This window comes from Oncorhynchus mykiss, chromosome 24 (genome assembly GCF_013265735.2).
Source record: "Oncorhynchus mykiss isolate Arlee chromosome 24, USDA_OmykA_1.1, whole genome shotgun sequence".
Taxonomy (NCBI): Eukaryota; Metazoa; Chordata; class Actinopteri; order Salmoniformes; family Salmonidae; genus Oncorhynchus; species Oncorhynchus mykiss.
In genome coordinates, this window is record NC_048588.1 from 4742992 (window position 1) to 4763427 (window position 20436).

Below are 20436 nucleotides of genomic sequence, written 5' to 3' on the forward strand. Positions count from 1 at the left end.
GGTGTACAGAGATGAGGTAGTCATTCAAAAATCATGCTATTATTGACCACAGAGTTAGCCCCCAGGATAACCCTGTTTACAAAAACAGGGGTTCAGGCAAACGACAGGTCAAGGGGCAGGCAGAGGTCAGTAATCCAGGGCAGTGTCACAAGGTACAGAACAGCAGGCAGGCTCAGGGTCAGGGCAGGGAAAATGGTCAAAACCCAGAAAACTAGAAAACAGGGAATAGACAAACAGAAAACACAGGTATAAATGCACAGTGGAAGATGGGGGAAATTGGTCGACACCTGGAGGGGGATGGAGGTAACTACAAGACAGTTCAAACAGATCAGGGTGTGACACCGCGCAACTTATCTCGTGGCTCGTTAAGCAAATGTTTACTCCTGCACTTATTTAGGGTCGCCATAACAACGGGGTTGAATACTTATTGACTCAAGAAACTTCAACTTTACATTTTGTATTATTTTTCTTTTGGGGGGGGGGGGGGGGGGGGGCAGAATTCCACTTTGACATTGTGCGGTATTGTATTAAGGCCTGTGATAGGATTTTATTACATTTAGTACATTTTAAATTCTGGCTGTAACACAACAAAATGTGTAAAAAAAAGACAAGGCACTGTCGACACAGCACTTACACAGAGCTGACGACTGTTGAACGAGACTATTGAGACTGTGTTCCCATCTCTGAGCCCATAGTTACTGATCAATAGTGTTGGCATCGGGGGTAGGGGTCTGACCGTTTACTACATACACCTACACCGCTGTGTATAGAGGGGATACCTTCAGGTGGCAAAGAAAAAGCTTCACAGAGAGAGTATGAGTATCGTGCATGACCTGCCTGTTAACTATTTTAACCTTGACGTTCGACAACTTAAAATGTTATGATCCAATTCCGTTTGAAATCTTCCTCAGAGAGCAGTATTTTCCCTGAACTGCTTCCTTATATCCAAAACCTCCAAGCACACAGACAGGAGGTGGTGCGTAACGTGAGAGTGAGAGGACACAACACACTGACCAGAAACGAGTCTGAATATGTTGTTTTTTTTAAACAGAGAGAGAGAGGTGGGATCGCATAAAATGAAGGTTTCTCCCTAGGTAGGCAGGCTTGAGCAACACAAACAATGAGAGAGGGAAGGAAGCAGGAAGAGAGAGTAGATTCTGGCATGTAAAAACCTTATATTCAACATTGTAGTCAAAGGGACAGAGGAGGTGTGGAGAAGTGCAAGCATATTCAAAGCCTCACTTCTACCTCTGCAGTCCTACTACAAGGATCCAGGTGGACCCCTAAAGACCACCAGGCACACATCGACTCCAACAACCAGAGACCACCTGATTAGGACCGAGGGTGAAAGACTGACAGTCAATAGTGATCTGGTTAACCTCATGTAAGTGACACAATTTGATCATTTAATTCTTACGATTCTAAGCCGTGGAATGACCATCTTGTTTCAAGATCATTGAGCTATTTGATTTTGAATTGTAGGTATGCAAATATTTATCAAAAGCTATTTTATTAAATGTTTTATTAAATATATAGCCCATAGAAATGCGTTGAATAGCACATTCATAAAAGACAGTCAAAAAATAAATAATGAGGAATAAGGTCTTGAAGTGTTTGTCCTATATTTAGGAAATATGAGAAAGCTCAGGAATATATATATACAGTGGCTGACATATATATATATATATATATATATATATATATATATATATATATATATATATATATATATGTATATATATATATATATATATATATGGGTAGGCACAGAACTACCTTCATACTTCCATACATTTTTTAACTATAGTACCGGTTACCTTCACACTTGTGGGGGTCGTGCTATTGACAGTCCCCCTTTTCCATAGAATGGACATAATAATCTGTAGGCCAAAACGTTCGGACACTACAGATGGTTTTTGTGAGAAGACACATTTTTGGGATGTCTCATGGTCTGACAAACACCGCTGTTGCTCAGCCACCTTCCATGCAAATGCAGAAGGCTGCCACAGATTGCAGATATTTCTAACGTAAAACTGACAGATTTTGATGGGGATTTTTATATTGTGTTACTTAGATTGATGCACCGGTACGTCAATAGACTCTATGGGGTTCAATAAGCAATGTTGTGTTGTGTATTGTTGTGTTTTGCAACCTGGACTCAGGGCTTGACGTAACATAGTAAAATGAAATTCAGGAAACTCCAATTATTGTGATATGTTACGTTTCAAATGGTACATATGGTTCATCCATTTTGTACGATACGTTACAAATTACAATTCGCATGATACGTTACGATTTGCAATTCATTCAATATTTTATGAATTTCAATTCATATAAAACGTTACGAATTTACAAAATGTATTATATGTTCCGTATTCCAATTTGTGTGGCTGATTAATGTTAAGGTTAGGGTTAAGGTTAGGGTTAGGAGTTAGGTTCAATTGTTAAGATTAGGCTTTAGGGGAAGGGTTAGATGCAAAGTAGCTAAAAGTGGTAATAAGCTAAAATGCTCAAGTTGTCCTTGATGAACACAAAACATTTGGGTTGTTAGATGTTTACTTATACACCTACCCATTCACCCCGTCCAACCACCCTACTTTTGTTTTTGCAATAAGTAACCTTCTGTCTCGTGTAACCATACCAAACGTAACGTATCATACTAATTTGAGGGTCCCAGATTTACATTTACTATGTTACGTCTTGTCTATGAGGCCAGGCTGTGCATTATTGTGCATTTTAGTGTAATGCAATTATGTGGGGGCACCATTGCTTGTGCAGGCTTTATTGTATTTCTATATGAGTGTTGAGAGTGAACAATGGCTGTAGAACCTCATGATGTTTGGTATGTCTGTTTAACAGAAGCCACGCCAGGTCAGGAGAGAACATTGATAAAAATGATATTCGGTAAGAGGACGGTCAATGTCCATTTTGATTGAGCTTGCACTAAGATTTAAATATAGTGATTGTGAGATACTCAAGGTTAGGTATTGGGACACTAAAGCAAACGTAATAAACCACTCCACACAACTATAGAGCCCTGAGGGTAACGTTAGTTCAGCAGTGCCAGTCTGGATAATATTTAACCAATCCCAGACAATTTTGTACAGACTATGCATACATAGTGTACTTGTAAAATGCCGTCCAAATCCCATGAATCGACCTCATGGAAATTTCGTCTGTTGTAATTTAGCTATGCAAATATCCACTGGTCAGGAACACTCACAAGCAGCTAATTTGGTTTGGATAGCTCCTATATGTTGACTGGGTATTTTTGACGGTCAAATCATCTTTGGTTTGACACTGTCAGATACTGTCATTACTGTCACAAATTCACACTCTCTCTCGCTCTGCATCCCTCACTCACTGTCTCTGTCTCCCTCCTTTCCGTGTCTGAACTTTTTTTTTTATCACAGTTGGGTGGCAATAACATGAACAGTTCACGGTGACACGTCGATTTGTACTGTACTATGGAACAGCGTTTTGCTATCTATTGCTGACATATTAACGTCTTATTCAGAAGATATTTGGGTTCGGCGGGGCTTATTTAATGGAGGCGAACTTTGAAACCAATAGAAAGCTCTGCACTTGCATTACTTCCTTGTTCTGAAGTTGGAAAACAGTAGTGTGATGAGAGGGCCAGGGGTCACACCGTGGGTCATCGTGGATTACAATCAGCTTCTGTTCTCAACAGAGGACCATTCTCTTTTATCCTGTCCTCTCTTTGTCTCTCTCTCTCTCTCTAACTGTCCCTCTCTCTTGCTCACTCTCACATAACCTCTCGGACAACGCGAGACCGCATAGGTTCTGCAAAAGTAAACCAGGCAATTTGCACGAACATAGACTGGTTTTTGACTGTGTTGATCCCTTGAGTACATATGTAAACCTTAGGTATGACTCCTTGATGCTTTTGTGTAGCATGACCACAAAACCACAGATCTGTATTGGTAGTCAGAGTTCATTTGTTAGCATTGTTCAATGAGGAAACAGTCGGGCTCACAGTGAAGTAAGTTATTGGGTTATGAATCACTTAGAGTATGCAAGCTGTTAGTTGACATCAAAGGAAAATGGACCTATTGTTGACCATTGACTGGAAGGAAGGAAACATTGAGAACCCAGAAGGAAACGGACCGATTATTTACTCCAGTGACACAATTAAAACATTTCCAGAAATGTCACCTCTGTGCCACACTTAGCCTGAGGGGTGGAGGGATATTATATCAAGCTTTTATGGCAATACGATTGTCAAATCCCCGAGTGAGGAGGGTTTTTGAACAAGGGGAGTTACAGTAGAAAAAACAGTCTCCGTCCCAAAATATGATTGTGATCACGTATGCATTCCTGGGTTATGAGACATATGTCCTCTGGCTCAGAGAGCATCGTCGGACTGGAACTCCGACTGATTCTACAGACTCCTAATTATTCAGTCAAAACAACAGGACAGGACTGGCCCACGCCCTGACCTGAAGGCGACTCACTACACACACCAGGTGCTTGTGTTTGAATGTGTGCGTGCGCGTGTGTACGCCCGCGTGCGCTCTTTGCCCGTCTGCGTGTGTCTGCTCCTGTGTGTCCGCGCTTATTTGTGCACGTGCATTTTTTCATACATTCATGGACGAGAGATAGGGGAACAGAAAAAGAGAGAGAAAGCGCCACCAGATCAGTCGAGCTAGTTTGTGTGAGGAGAGAGATAGAGGAAGTACACATGGAGAGAGAGGAGGGCATAAGGTGTCCTATTACAGATAATGGTTTGGTGTTGTTTGGCGAGCATGGGGCTGGGTCACTCACAACAAATCCCTGTGGATTTCAGCAACACGGATACGCACAGGAACACACCGGCAGTCGCTAATACAGCAGCATACTTTTACAGCAGCAGGGCAAGTTAGGCAGCCTGCAGGACAGATCGAGTTTCGCCGCAGGTGAATTGAGGGACAAAGAACAGGGTTTTGAGAGGGCGAGAGAGAAAGATAGAAAGAGAGAGACAGAGAGAGAGAGAGAGAGAGAGAGAGAGAGAGAGAGAGAGAGAGAGAGACAGAGAAGGAAGCGAGAATAACCATACGGACCGGCACAGAGTTGTGAGAGGTAAAACTGTGGAGGTAGAGGGAGAGGAGGCACAAGACGAAGGGGAAGGGAGACTCTGTCGAAGGGAGTTCTACTCGCTCCAGAGACCGAAGGGCAGTGCATCCTCTGTACCCTGTGACCTGTGAGTCTGGGCCAGCTGAGAGGGGACTTCAGCACCATGAGTGTGAGTAGAGATGGAGACCACAGTCTGTGAAGATAGGGGATCAGGCCAATCGCCGGTGGAGTATCATCAATCACCTGTCACTCAGCTCTTACTGTGGACTCAGTTGTGGTTTACAGGTTCACAGGGGTGAGACTTTAGAGAAAAACTAAACATATGGGATGACATGGCCATGTGTATCTGTCTATGAAAGTACAGTCCGTGTGTTTAGCGAACAATTGTTATATATGCAAATAGTCCCTTGCAAAGCAAAGCGATCCTCAAGTGCATTTTAAAGTATTACCATGTTGAAGTTTTAAAGTCTCATTTTGAGGCGACTGTTCTGACAATGTCTAGATTCTTGTGAGATCGATATGTGTGAAATAGACGTAGATTCGGGTTATTGGGATTGTACACGTCTGTAGTTTTTGTGGTCAGCCTGCAGCATTACGTAGGGAAGACGATGTGCCTTGGTGCCAGAAAGACTAAGTGATCAGCGGTCAGTTCGTGTACGGAACTGGTGTGCATTTGCGTGTGTATGCATGAATGTGTCTGTGTGTTTGTTGCTGGAGATTAAAACTCACAAGTAACTTCTCTAAAGGCCTTTCTTGCTCTCTCACATTAAAATGCAATCTGCAAAGGAGAGAGAGCACCTTTGAATACGCCAAGGTGAAACATGCCAAGTGATTTTATCAGTGAAACCTTCTGTGGCCCAGCTCTGCTTCCCTAGGTGCTTCCTCAAATGCAAACTGGGTCTAGTCCCAGTGTTTACTCTACTGCATTAGCCAAATGGGCCAAACTACCTGAACACACCTCTGTCTTGCTCCCTCACAAGCATGTACATCTGCATACATCTGTCTACATGTCACTTCTATATATTTAACTTATCCTCTCTCTCGCTCTCGTTTTCTCTCTCTCTCTTTATCTCTGTCTTTCTCTGCATATTTCTCTCTCTCTCTCGTTCTCTCTCTCTCTCTCTCTCTCTCTCTCTCTCTGTGTCTCTGTCTCGCTCTGCATATTTCTCTCTCTCTCTGGGATTTTATTCCACCACACCTTGTAAGTGTATGCCAACTGTTTGTCAAATTGAATTCTTGCAATGAGGTCATCATTGACATACAGCAGATTGTCTGAGTCAGGTTTTGGTTGTGCTTTTAGATATCGTGTTGCAAAGTAGGCGATCCTTCAAGATGCACAATGAATGGAGAAGGGCCAGCAGTTAGTGATCTCTAGTTTATATATGGTCTACCCGTCACTAGGAGTCTCTGTTTTCGATAGTTTGCTACGCGCTGTATATTGCTGGTCACCTTTGATGAAACCTTGCAGGCTTTTCTGTTGAGTTTGGTACTGGGCAGTCAGCAGTCAGCTCCAAGATGTGTATAGTCACATGTCAAGTTGAACTGGCTCACCCTCCTCTTCTCCCACCTCTTTCTCTCCTTTCTGCTCGCTCTTTGTAACCATATTTCCTGGTCACACAGCCTGCTGATGTTCACCTAGATACGTTTGTGTTTACAGTACATCTACGTGCAGAGTTCCACCAACCAGCAGCGTCCCTATGACTCATGCAAATCATAAAAGAGTGTTGAATGACACACTCGCACGTCTCTGTGCGTGTGAGCGTGTAATTCAAATCAACATTTCCATACGGTCCGTGTGCACAGGCATGCAATCCCGTGTTGTGTTTAATGCTAATCGTACGGGAGCGATCTCTTTCACTTATCTGCCATTGTCGTTCAACACTTTTCCTAAACGAGTAAGCATTTTCCTTAATGAAAGACTGGTACCATACCCTGTAGCCGTCCAAATTATGTTTATATAATGGAAGATTATACAGTATGTGAATCAAATATCAATATGAAATTAGCTTTTTCGGTAAACTTGTGTTCTCTGGTCTTACTGTTGTGTTACATGTGGAAGAACTCCAAGGCAAGTTGAACGCAAACCCATGTCTAGCAGTTACTTCATTTGAGGCTTTGCCATAGGACGCTTACAGTCAGGCACAGTGTGTCCGCCTCTCTGACACACACAGCCCCCCTCCCCATTTTGTTATGCTACAGCCTTCTTCTAAAATGTATTTAAAAAATAAATAATAATCCCATCAATCTACACACAATACCTCGTAATGACAAAGCAAAAACAGGTTTTTAGAAATGTTTGCAAATGTATACAACAGATACCTTACTTACATAAGTATTCAGACCCTTTTGCTATGGTACTCTATATTGAGCTCAGGTGCCTCCCGTTTCCATTGATCATCCTTCAGATGTTTCTACAACTTGATTGGAGTCAATTCAATTGATTGGACATGATTTGAAAAAAGCACAAACCTGTCTATATAAGGTCCCAAAGTTGACAGTGCATGCCGGAGCAAAAACCAAGCCATGTGGTCAAAGGAATTGTCCGTAGAGCTCCGAGACAGGATTGTGTCGTGGCACCGATCTGGTTAAGGGTACCAAAAAATGTCTGAAGCATTGAAGGTCCCCAAGAACACAGTGGCCTTCATCATTCTAAAATTAAGTTTGGAACCGACAAGACTCTTCCTGGAGCTGGCCACCCGGCCAAACTGAGAAATTGGGAGAGAAGGGCCTTGGTCAGAGAAGTGACCAAGAACGCGATGGTCACAATCAAAGCGCTCCAGAGTTCCTCTGTGGAGATGGGAGAACCTTCCAGTAGGACAACCATCTGCAGCACTCCACCAATCAGGCCTTGATGGTAGAGTGGCCAGACGGAAGCCACACCTCGGTTAAAGGCACATGACAGCCTGCTTGGAGTTTGCCAGAAGGCACCTAAAGGACTCTCAGATCATGAGAAACAATATTTTCTGGTGTGATGAAATCAAGATTGGAGGAAAATTGGCATCATCCCTATGGTGAAGCACGGTGGTGGCAGAATCATGCTGTGGGGATGTTTTTTAGCGGTCAGGACTGGGAGACTAGTCAGGATCGAGAGAAAAATGAACAGAGAAAAGTACAGAGGGATCTTTGATGAAAACCGGGTCCAAAGCTCACAGGAACTCAGACTGGGGCGAAGGTTCATTTTCCAACAGGACAACGACCCTAAGCACACAGCCAAGACAACACAGGAGTGGCTTCTGGACAAGTCTCTGAATGTCCTTGAGTGGCCCAGCCAGAGCCCGGACTTGAACCCGATCAAACATCTCTGGAGAGACCTGAAAATAGCTTTGCAGCGACACTCCCCATCTAACCTGACATAGCTTGAGTATGTCTGCAGAGACGAATGGGAGAAACTCCCCAAATACAGGTGTGGCAAGCTTGTAGCGTCATACCCAAGAAGACTCAAGACTGCATTCATTGCCAAAGGTGTTTCAACAAAGTACTGAGTAAACTGTCTGTATACTTATGTTGTAAATGTAATATTTCAGTTTTTATTTTTAATACATTTGCAAATATTTCTAAAAACCTGTTTTTGCTTTGTGTGTAGATTGATAAGGGGGAAAAACAATTGTATCCATTTTCAAATAAGGCTGTAACGTTTCTGAACGTTTCTGTCCGACTTCTCTTTTTCTACGAAGTTGAAGTTGTTTTGTTGTTCTTCTCCTCTATGTTGGTAGATCCCTCTGTTTTAGTTTCCAGATTTAGACCCGTCTCCATGGAGAATAGACAGGAAGACTTGATGCAAATGATGGGATTTCACTGGAAGCTGATTTGTGAAAATAGGGGACGTTGTATATGAATACCACTTGAGAATGGCTCACTACCATGTTGCTTGATGTCAACATATACAGCGCAAAAAGATTCACCTCCCTTGGCGTTTTTTCGAGTTTGTTTCATTAGAGCCTGTAATTTAAATGCATTTCTATTTGGATTTCATGGAATGGACATACACAAAAAAAGTCCACATTTGTGAAGAAAAAAACAATTGTTTAAAAAAATTCAGAAAAAAAAGTAAAACGGAAAAGTGGTGCGTGCATATGTATTCACCCCCTTTGCTATGAAGTCCCTAAATAAGAACTGGTGCAACCATTTACCTTCAGTAGTCACATAATTAGTTAAATAAAGTCCACCTGTGTGCAATCTAAGTGTCACATGATCTCTCACATGATCTCAGTATATATATATATACACCTGTTCTGAAAGGCCCCATAGTCTGCAACAATACTAAGCAAGGGGCACCACCAAGCAAACGGCACCATGAAGACCAAGGAGCTCTCCAAACAGGTCAGGGACAAAGTTGTGGAGAAATACAGATCAGGGTTGGGTTGGGCTATAAAACAATATCTGAAACGTTGAACATCCCATAGAGCACCATTAAATCCATGATTAAAAAATGGAAAGAATAGGGCATCACAACAAACCTGCCAGGCCACCCACCAAAACTCATGAACCAGGCAAGGAGGGCATTAATCAGAGAGGCAACAAAGAGACCAAAGATAACCCTAAAGGAGCTGCAAAGCTTCACAGCAGAGATTGGAGTATCTTTCCATAGGACCACTTTAAGCCATACACTCCACAGAGCTGGGCTTTACGGAAGAGTGACCAGAAAAAAATAAGCAAAGATGTTTGGAGTTCGCCAAAGGCATGTATATGGAAGACAGTACTCTGGTCAGATGAGACTAAAAGTGAGCTTTTTAGCCATCAAGGAAAACACTATGACTGGCGAAAAACCCAACACCTCTCATCACCCCGAGAACACCATCCCCATAGTGAAGCATGTTGTGGGGATGTTTGTCATTGGCAGGGACTGGGAAACTGGTCAGAATTGAAGGAATGATGAATGGCGCTAATTACAGGGAAATTCAGTTTTAGTCTTCCAGAGATTTGAGACTGGGACGGAGGTTCACCTTCCCAGCAGGACAATGACAATAAGCATACTGCTAAAGCAACACTCGAGCAGTTTAAGGGGAAACATTTACATGTCTTGGAATGGCCTAGTCAAAGCACAGACCTCAATCCTATTGAGAATCTGTGGTATGACTTAAAGATTGCTGTACACCAGCAGAACTCTTCCAACTTGAAGGTGCTGGAGCAGTATTGCCTTGAAGAATGGGCAAAAATACCAGTGGCTAGATGTGCCAAGCTTATAGAGACATACTTTATAGAGACCTGCAGCTGTAATCGCTGCAAAAGGCGGCTCTACAAAGTATTGACATTGGGGGAGTGAATAGTTATGCACGCTCAAGTTTTCTGTTTGTTTTTGTCTAATTTCTTGTTTGTTTCGCAATAAAAAATATTTTGCATCTTCAAGTGGTAGGCATGTTGTGTAAATCAAATGATTACAACCCTCCCAAAAATCTATTTTAATTCCAGGTTGTAAGGCAACAAAATAAGAAAAATGCCAAGGGGGTGAATACTTTCACAAGCCACTGTACCAATAAAAAAACTAAAAGAAGTCTTTTTGGATTTGGGATTTAATGGTATAATCTGTAAACAAAAGCACAGAACTGTAAATACAGAAGACCAGCAGCAGGTAAGAACTGTGTTTACCCAGCCACTAAGAGCCCTGTCCCTCCCTATAGCAACCACTTTCCTTGTCCCTCCGTCAGTGTCCCTCCGTCAGTGTCCCTCCGTCAGTATGACCCTCCATATCTGCGGGATGGCGTATTGTATGGGAAGCCATATTAGGACAGCCTCAGTCTCAGCAGGACTTGAGTTCGCTGTTGCTCAGCGTGTCAGAAAGGACCAGGTGACAGTCTGCAGACTTTACACGTAGTGTATTAGTCTGGTGACAGATTTGTACAGTATTTGTGCCGCCAGTTGGAGAGATCTGACTAAACAGCCAGTACTGTAGATACCTAACAGACTGCTTGAGAGGCCTGTCATTGGTACTTTGGGATGTTGTTGCTTTCGGGTCGTGACGGTTGTTTCACCAGTCGTCAGGTGGTTTCATCCACCGGGGTAATGACCTATGACTCATGACAGCTATGATGGCAGGTACTTGCGTTGTTGTACAACTGAACAATTATATAATCATGAACACAGTGTCATTTAGAGAACAGTAAAGCCTGGGCAGAGCTGTCAATTGCATAACTTTAATTAAGTAATCTATAGCTTGACTCATTATATTACTGTGTGTATATAACATGCTCCACCATTTAAGATCTATTGTCCTTAAATGGAGTGGAATCGAACAGCGTAAAGCAACTACATAAAGAGCAGAGAGCCACACCTGAGCCTGTGTCATATGACTGTCTCTGTCTCTGTGTCGGACCGGGCCTTGGAATTGTGCCCACAGCACTAGGCGTGACAGTCAAACACAACCTTGTGATGGGAGGCACACTGTGTTTTGTGTGTGTGCTCCTGATCCAATCTGTCATGCCTCCCCTTCTCTCGGCCCGAGAACCTCACACTCGTACACACTGTCACACATTCTGCACTGAGCACAGTAAGATTCCCTTTGTCTCATTCACTGTCCTCTCTCTCTCTCTCTCTCTCTCTCTCTCTCCAGACTGACACCTGGCTCGCTGAAGAAAGCAATAGACCATTAAATCCTAGACAACAAGGTAAGCCATTGTTGTGGAATTGATACATTTTGAAATAATATTGCACAAGTACCGAATACTATGCAATGTCATACTGTCCAATTATGCTTTAGTTGCACGTGTCTACGTTTGAAATAGCTACAAAATGCTGATTGCTCTGTCTCTATCTTCCTCTCTCTCAGTTGTAGTGCGGCCTGGTCGGAAAAGAAAAGTCATGACGGCGCCGAACTCCCAGAAAGGGAAGTCCTCGTCGAGGAAGAGGGTCCTGATCACCGTGTTGATGGTACTGGTAGTGCTGGGGATCCTGGTCACGGCTGGATACTTCAGTGAGTCCAGCTTCAACACCCATCATACCTGCATCCCAAACGGCACCCTGTTCCCTACGTAGTAGGGATCAAGAGTAGCGCAGTCAAAAGTAGTGCAATATGTAGGGAATAGGGTGCCGTTTGGGACTCAAGCCCACCTCTGCACCCTCTCCCAGCCTTTGCTAACACAAGACATACTAGTACTTTACCCCCTCTGTGCAAATGCTCAATGATTCACAATCAAACAGTAGCGAGAATGTTTCATTTCAGTCGCCAAACCATATTATTTCAAGAACCTGTATCTGTCTTCTGTACTCTCTCCTCCTTTCACCCCCCACCCCTTCCATTTTGTCCCCAGTCGCACAGCTGATCAACAGTAAGTACTTTTTCTGCTCCCGGTCTGTGAAGTTCATTCCCCTGGACAAAGCGTGTAATGGGATGGCGGACTGTTCAGGAGGAGAGGACGAGCTCACCTGTGTGACCAACATGACGGTCAACACTACCTTTCCAGGTAAACACACACACACATGCACAAACACACAAGCATGCATACATGTACACACACACACGGACAGGTACTCACACACACCACTCCATCTATACATCTTTATACATCTGTCTCTGTGTCACTTCTATATGTTTCCTCTCATTCTTATTCTCACTCACTCACTCACTCACTCACTCACTCACTCACTCACTCACTCACTCACTCACTCACTCACTCACTCACTCACTCACTCACTCACTCACTCACTCACACACTCACACTCTCTCTCTCTCTCTCTCTCTCTCTCTTTGTCACTCTCTCTCTCTTTGTCACTCTCTCCCTCTTTGTCACTCTCTCTCTCTCTCTCTCTCTCTCTCTCTCTTTGTCTCTCTCTCTCTCTCTCTCTCTCTCTCGCTCTCTTTGTTTCTCTCTCTCTCTCGCTCTCTGTCTCTCTCTCTCTCTCTCTCTCTCTCTCTCTTTGTCTCTCTCTCTCTCTCTCTCGCTCTCTCTCTCTCTCGCTCTCTCTCTCTTTCTTTGTCACTCTCTCTCTTTGTCACTCTCTCTAACTCTCTTTGTCACTCTCTCTCTCTCTTTGTCACTCTCTCTCTCTCTCTCTCTTTGTCACTCTCTCTCTCTCTCTTTGTCTCTCTCTCTCTCTCTCTTTGTCTCTGTCTCTCTCTTTGTCACTCTCTCTCCCTTTGTCTCTCTCTCTCCCTTTGTCTCTCTCTCTCTCTCTCTCTCTCTCTTTGTCTCTCTCTCTCTCATCATTTCTCTGTGCAGTGCGTCTGGTCTCTGAGCAGAGTGTTCTCCAGATCTACAGTGCCGGGACAGGATGGAGGAGTGTGTGTAGTGAGGACTGGACCCAGCTACACACAGAGAAAGCCTGTCAACAGCTGGGCTACACCTAGTGGGTCTCCTCCCAACCTCACTCACTCACTCACTCACTCACTCACTCACTCACTCACTCACTCACTCACCTAGCAGCTTAGCTACAGTTTCCCCCTTAACATATTCAGTTTCTCTTAAATGTCTTTAAAATATCTCTCCGTCTCCACTCGTTCCCACAGTAAACCCGTCAGTAGTACCATCTCAGTGAGGAACTTGTCCTCGTCCCTGAAGACAGGACCGTTCTCAGGGGTCAGGGTCGCAGCCGAAACCACGCCCATTTACCAGACTGTCATTGACCGGTAAGCATTAGAAGCCGGGTGGTAATTGAGCCTGTTACCGTGGTGTGACTCTACTGTGTTCTGACGCTCACTCGGACACTTTCCAGCTGTGAGATTCAGTTTCAACAGAAAGGAGAACGGAATCAGTAAAAATATACACAGTTCCTTGGTATCAAATACGGTTGGATAATTATCTTAATAAATGGAGAATTGAAACAGGTCTAAATGAATGATCCCACTTTGGGTACTTCTGTCTGTACTCCTCCTATGGTACTTGTCTTATTTTCGCCAGGCCATAATTGTAAACAGTCATTTGTTCTGTATTGAACCGCCTTGTAAAATAAAAGTTGAATAAAAGTCAATGACTATATTGACCATGCAGCTATGCCTGCATCACTGTTGCACTGTTCACTATGTAGTGTTACTGTTGGTCCACGCCCATCCCCCTGCCACTGTTTGTAGTAAGATGGCTAGTTCGGCTCAGGCAGATGTGACATGCCAAATAGAAGGCATGAATGCCACTCATGACAGATTGGATGGCACCACCATGTCTGTTTACTCTAAAACAGCCAAAGGAACTGGAAAAACAGGTCCTCTTTTTTTTATTTTCTTCTGCTTCCTTTTCTTGTCTCTCTCTCTACTTGTGACGTGTACAACTGAGTCATTGTTACGCACACTCTCCAACTCCCAGCGTACACGTTACAGTCATCTCTCTCGAGAGAGAGACGTGTGTTTCTGACTGTGCAATGCTCTCTGTTTTTCTGACACAAACCATTTAGGAGTTTCTGTTCTTTCCCCGTCCTTGTTTCCGTAATTAGAGGAAACAAGAAGTACGAGTATGTGATGTCTGACTGACACTAAACCAACACTGAAGATTAACTCTGGAATCTGTCTCAATGTCGACCTATGATGTTTGGTAGTCGCGTTTTGAATGTGTTTCTATGCACACCACATGGGATGTGTGTATGTACTCTGTGTTGAATTCCCCTCTCTGTTTGATTCCAGCCAGGTGTGTAACTCAGGATCTGTGATCTCCCTGACCTGCTCCGGTAAGCCTCTGCCTCTGATGCCCAGCCTCACACTGCAGTGCATTCGGAAAGTAGTCACGACCCCTTGACTTGATGTCACGTTACAGCAAGGGTGGGCAATTCCTGTCCTCGAGGGTCATACCTGACTCCAATAATCACCAAATCATGAGCTTCAGTTTAGAATGCAATTTGATTAATCGGCTGTGTTTGCTAGGAAAAGTGGTCGAAAATGTGACCCTCGAGGACTGGAGTTGACCACCCCTGCGTTACAACAGTATTCTAAAATGGATTGAATAAAATCGACAATCTACACACAATACTCCATAACAACAAAGTGAAAACAGGTTTGTAGACATTTTTGCACATTTATTAAAAATAAAAAACAAATACCTTATTTACATAAGTATTCAGAGCCTTTGCTATGAGACTGAAAATGGAGTTCAGGTGCATCCTGTTTCACCTGTGGTAAATCCAATTGATTGGACGTGATTTGGAAAGACACACACCTGTCTATATAAGGTCCCACAGTTGACAGTACATTTCTGAGCAAAAACCAAGCCACAAGGTTGAAGGAATTGTCCGTAAAGCTCTGAGACAGGATTGTGTCGAGGCACAGATCTGGGGAAGGGTACCAAAACATGTCTGTATCATTGAAGTTCCCCAGAAACACAGTTTGCGCCATCATTCTTAAATGGAATAAAATTGGAACCACCAACACTCTTCCTGGAGCTGGCCGCCTGGACAAACTGAGACATCAGGGGAGAAGGGCATTGGTCAGAGAGATCACCAAGAAACCGATGGCCACTCTAACAGAGCTCCAGAGTTCCTCTGTGGAGATGGTAGAACCTTCCAGTAGGACAACAATCTCTGCAGCATTTCACCAATCAGGCCTTTATGGTAGAGTGACCAGATGGAAGCCACTCCTAAGTAAAAGGACCATCACAGCCCTCTTGGAGTTTGCCAGAAGGCACCTAAAGTACTCTCAGACCATGGAAAAACAATTATCTGGTCTGATGAAACCAAGATAGAATTATTTGGACTGATTGCCAAGCGACACGTCTGGAGGAAACCTGGCACCATTCCTACAGTCAAGCATGGCAGTGGCAGCATCATGCTGTGGGGATGTTTTTTTAGCTGCGGGGACCGGGAGACTAGTCAGGATCGAGGAAAATATGAACCCAGCAAAATACAGAGAGATCTTTGATGAAAACCTGAGTTCTCAGGACCTCAGACTGGGGCGAAGGTTCACCGTCCAACAGGACAACAACCCTAAGCACACAGCCAAGACAACGCAGGAGTGGCTTCAGGACAAGTCTCTGAATGCCCAAGTGTGGCCAAGCCAGAGCCCGGACTTGAACCCGATCAAACATCTCTGGAAAGACCTGAAAATATTTGTGCAGCAATTCTCCCCATCTTATCTGACAGAGCTTGAGAGAATATGCAGTGAAGAATGGGAGAAACTCCCCAAATACAGGTGTACCAAGCTTGTAGCGTCATACCCAAGACAACTCGAGGCTAATGGCTGCCAATGGTGTTTCAACAAAGTACTGAGTAAAGGGGCTGAATACTTCTGTAAATGTGAAATGTCTGTTTTTTATTTGTAATACATTTGTAAAAATATTGTGTGTAGATTGATAAGGAAAATGAACTATTGAATCCGTTATAGAATAGTAACCTGTAACCTGTAACAAACAAAATGTGGAAAAAGTCAAGGGGTCTGATTACTTTCCGAATGCACTTTGTCACCTTCCTCTCCCACTCTACTGGACTCCCCCACTCTTTCCCCCGACTGATCATTGGTAAAAGACTTGAGTGATATTTATCATCCAAGTTCTCTAGGAATTGAGTTATACAAGAGATAGCAACAGAAAGACTGACACACAGAGACAGACAGATAGGTTCGGACTACAATCTCCATCTCCGACAGTGATGGAGAGTGCAGGCAAACATGACAGGATCCAAGCAACAAGCCACTTTGTAAAGGGTCCGTGCTAGATTGAGTGTGTTACTTAACTAACAGGTAGCAACGCTAACTGCCAAAGTTCTAATTTGCGTTTTACCCCACTGCCAATTCTATATTTTCTCGTCAAACTACCTTTGCGTACAAGGCAACTTCTGTACTTTACTAAACTGTCTTTCCCCTGTGTGTGTGTCAGACTGTGGAGAGCGGGGGAGATCGGACCGTATCGTGGGGGGTGTGGATGCATCTATAGAAGAGTGGCCGTGGCAGGTGAGCCTGCAGCAGAACGGACAACACACCTGTGGAGGGTCACTGGTGTCACCGCGCTGGGTCGTCACAGCAGCGCATTGCTTCTCTGGGTCAGTACCACTGGACACCCAATAGGGTGGCAGGTAGCCTAGCGTTTAAGAGCGTTGGGCCAGTAACCGGAAAGCTGCTGGTTCGAATCCCTGAGCCAACTAGGTGAAAAATGAGTTGATGTGCCCTTGAGCAAGGCACTTAACCCTAATTGCTGTCTGCTAAATTACAAAAATGTAAAATCACATACACCCTAGAATGTGTGCGTATCCACTCTGGATATCTACAGCTAACCAGCTAACCAGACATAAACGATTTAACTCTGACCGTCCAATGTGGAAACTCCCATAAAGTAAGCAATCGTATACTATGCTTAAGCATCTAGAGACAGAGGTTCTGCTGTTAACTCCTGTACCTCATCCCTCTCCTGGTCCTACAGTAGTAAGAAAGAGCTGAGTCGCTGGCAGGTGGTGTCTGGGAGGACATACATGGGCACCCTGGGAGGCTCATATGTAGACAGGATCATACTGAACGGACAATACAACGCAGCCCGCAACGACTACGACCTGGCCATGATGAGGCTGACCAAACCCATCACTGTAGGAAGTATGTCCCCAACGTGACATTTTAGCAACGCACAGACTGTGGTACTGAATTTGCTGGACAGTTCCCGGTTTCTCAAAGGCTAGACATAACAAAAGCCCCACATCCACCTATTCTTGTTTTGAATTGACTTAACACAAAGAACATTTCCCAGCACTCTCAAAATGAATGCTAAAGCACTACATAATGACATGGAAATATCTACTCGTAAAAGCAGTTCGATTCCAGGAAGAGAGAATGCATTCATGGTAGATTCTGACCTCTAGTGGCCAATTTATCAAACTGTCAATTTCAATGAGTCTTGCAGCATGGGACATCCCTCTAGGGAAATACTGTATATTTAGACTGTAATGAGAGTAGACTGTGATTGATTTATGTCATTAAAGTTCTGTTTCCTCCACCAGACTCTCGTCGGCCCGTGTGTTTGCCCCCTAAGAACCTGGGACTGAAGGCAGGAGACACTATGACGGTGACAGGCTGGGGCTACCTGGAGGAGAAGGGTGAGCACAGAGCAAACAAAACTTGCCTTTCTATTACCCTCTTCATCTCTATCCAACAAGCACACATGCTCAAAGTGATTCTCACAGAATGTTAGTAGTCACTTTCTCCTCTTCTCCTTCTCATCCCTCTGTCACCTTTTCTCTCTCAGGTAAAGTGTCTCCTGTCCTCCAGAAGGCTACCCTTCCCCTTATAGACAGCGCTCAGTGCTCCAGTCCCACTGTCTACGGTTCCTCAATCACTTCCAGGATGCTTTGCGCTGGTTACCTGAAGGGCAAAGTGGACGCATGTCAGGTACGAAGTGGAATGTTCGCTTTGCGAAAAACAGAAGAGAGACTAAGATAGATTTTGGCGTGAATACGTTGATGGACTCGTCCTGTAAGAAAACAAAACGCGAAGACCTTATGACACTCTGTCGAGTATCCACCCTCAACTTTGGCAGTTGCCATATGTGTATAGTGCGTAATTCCGGGGTACCTAATGCCATTGTTGGGTCATGTGTTGTAGGGAGACAGTGGTGGTCCTCTTGTGTACCTGTCAGAACAATGGCAGCTGGTGGGGGTGGTGAGCTGGGGGATCGGCTGTGCCAGAGAGGGTCGACCAGGGGTCTACTGTAACGTGGACGATATGCTCAACTGGATCCACACTGTCATGGAGGTATGTAATATATGTCTGTTCATGCAGGAGAGGCAAGGAGCTAGTGCATTTCAGTAGTGTTTCTTTGCACTTTGTTCTATGTAAAGTCTAGATGAGGTATGCTGCTGCCCTGATAGTGTGTTTTACACAATGTAATGGTTTGACCATGTGTACTTTATTGTTCTAGAAAAACCCTTGAAGCCTCAAACCATGACCAAGAGGCTCTATCGCGTTGGGCTACCCGAATTTCAGCGGATCTACATAGTGCTCTGTCATGGGAATAGAAGAGGAATCCTCTTCAAAGTGCAATTTTAAAACCCCTACAACAATACATAACTCAAACCAACACGCACACACATGCCCGCACACTCAGATAGGCACAAAAGTGCACCGACGCAAACACACTTGCACTCCTTGTTTACTATAGCAGGTTATTCACAGAGTGGCTTGTGCCATTTTTTAGGTATCTCAGGGACCACTGACGTGGCAGTGTAAGACAGACAGTCGGTCTGGGGCCGCGTCCCAAACGGCACCCTATTGCCTTTTTAAAGTGCACGACTTTTGATCAGAACACTCGGGTGAAAGTGGTGCACTGTCAAGGGAATAGGGGTCCATTTGGGACGAAGCCTGGGCTTTTCACATGGCTGAGCACTTGAGACAGGACTCTCACCAAGTGCCTCTGCCGTCTCTCTTGGTCAACGAGGTGGCGAGAAGACTCTCCATGGGTGAAATGTCTTCATGAAAATATGTGTAGATAAAGTATATGTGCCATGCAGGTGAAAATGTGCATTTTTAACCAAATGTTAAATGAGTATGGGTGCTGTGACGTGACGTGAAGCTCTCTTCATAGTATATGTCAATGGAGGGGTCATTAGTCTCATCGAAATACCGTGCTGTAAATCCCATCATGGATTCACTTGTGCACTTTCAGGTGGTCAGATTCACGGTCTGCCAATAGACTTCCAGTGTGCAATTGGAATAATCCCTACAATATGCACATTTGCAAGGTTCTGATTAATGACGTGTTTTTTTTGTTGTTGTTGACATTGTGAACATTTCCTTTCTTTGTATAGCTGTACATATTGTATTACGACGCAGACGTTGTTGTCTGTGTAAGATCAGAATGTCTGTATTGCACACGTTGTTGGTATGTTTTATAAAGGGATGCCTGTGTTAAATAAATGATCAGATTGGGATGAACTTTGAGGAATTGGATGTCTCGGAAGTATGTGACTGTAATGATTAAACCCTGTATTCATGACGTGTAAGCCTGAGTCATCCAGTTGGCTATATGGGGAAGTTACAAGACAGTAGTGACAGTCAAGTTACTCCACAGCCTCAGCAACAGACAGACACAAATACGACAATAATTCCTTTTATGCAAACCTTTATTTCATATATATATATATATATATATATATATATATATATATATATGTACTTGTTTTCTACAATCCAGAGAGAAAAAAATGATTGAGGTGCATAGTTATGAGAGGGGAGAATGTGGGACATTACTACAGAGAAATATTAAGGGGAGTTGCACATTCACTTTATAGTTCAACGAAGCGTCTTGTTGGAGACCGAGGGAGTTGAGTTGGGTCAGTCATGGACTGCCTCACAGTAAGTGGGTGAGTATGTTTTGGTGGGTAAGAGGGCGAGCTGTTTTCTTCAGCACGAGCCACATTATAGCCCTCATACTCAGCTTGGGCTTGACAGTGGTCGTTACAATTTAGCAAGACATTATGGAAGTACAGCACTTGTAGTGCACTTAGTCATCAGTTAGGGTGATATTGCCACTTGAG

At 43.9% G+C, this 20436-nt stretch overlaps 1 protein-coding gene across 2 annotated transcripts; it reads left to right on the forward strand.

The window, feature by feature from the left end:
• Positions 1-641: 641 nt before the first annotated feature.
• tmprss4a (transmembrane serine protease 4a) lies at positions 642-19840 on the forward strand. 2 transcript variants are annotated; one of them, XM_036961804.1, is made up of 13 exons: positions 642-1384; positions 11621-11675; positions 11837-11980; positions 12318-12470; positions 13227-13353; positions 13514-13633; positions 14618-14661; positions 16797-16959; positions 17337-17503; positions 17905-18000; positions 18150-18292; positions 18506-18655; positions 18822-19840. In XM_036961804.1, the coding sequence occupies exons 3-13, from the start codon at positions 11869-11871 to the stop codon at positions 18831-18833; spliced, it is 1287 nt and encodes a 428-aa protein (XP_036817699.1). In that variant the 5' UTR covers positions 642-1384; positions 11621-11675; positions 11837-11868; the 3' UTR covers positions 18834-19840. The 2 variants fall into 2 exon arrangements, with proteins under 2 accessions (XP_036817699.1, XP_036817698.1); XM_036961803.1 differs by lacking the exon at positions 642-1384 and adding an exon at positions 4609-5242.
• The last annotated feature ends 596 nt before the right edge of the window (positions 19841-20436 follow it).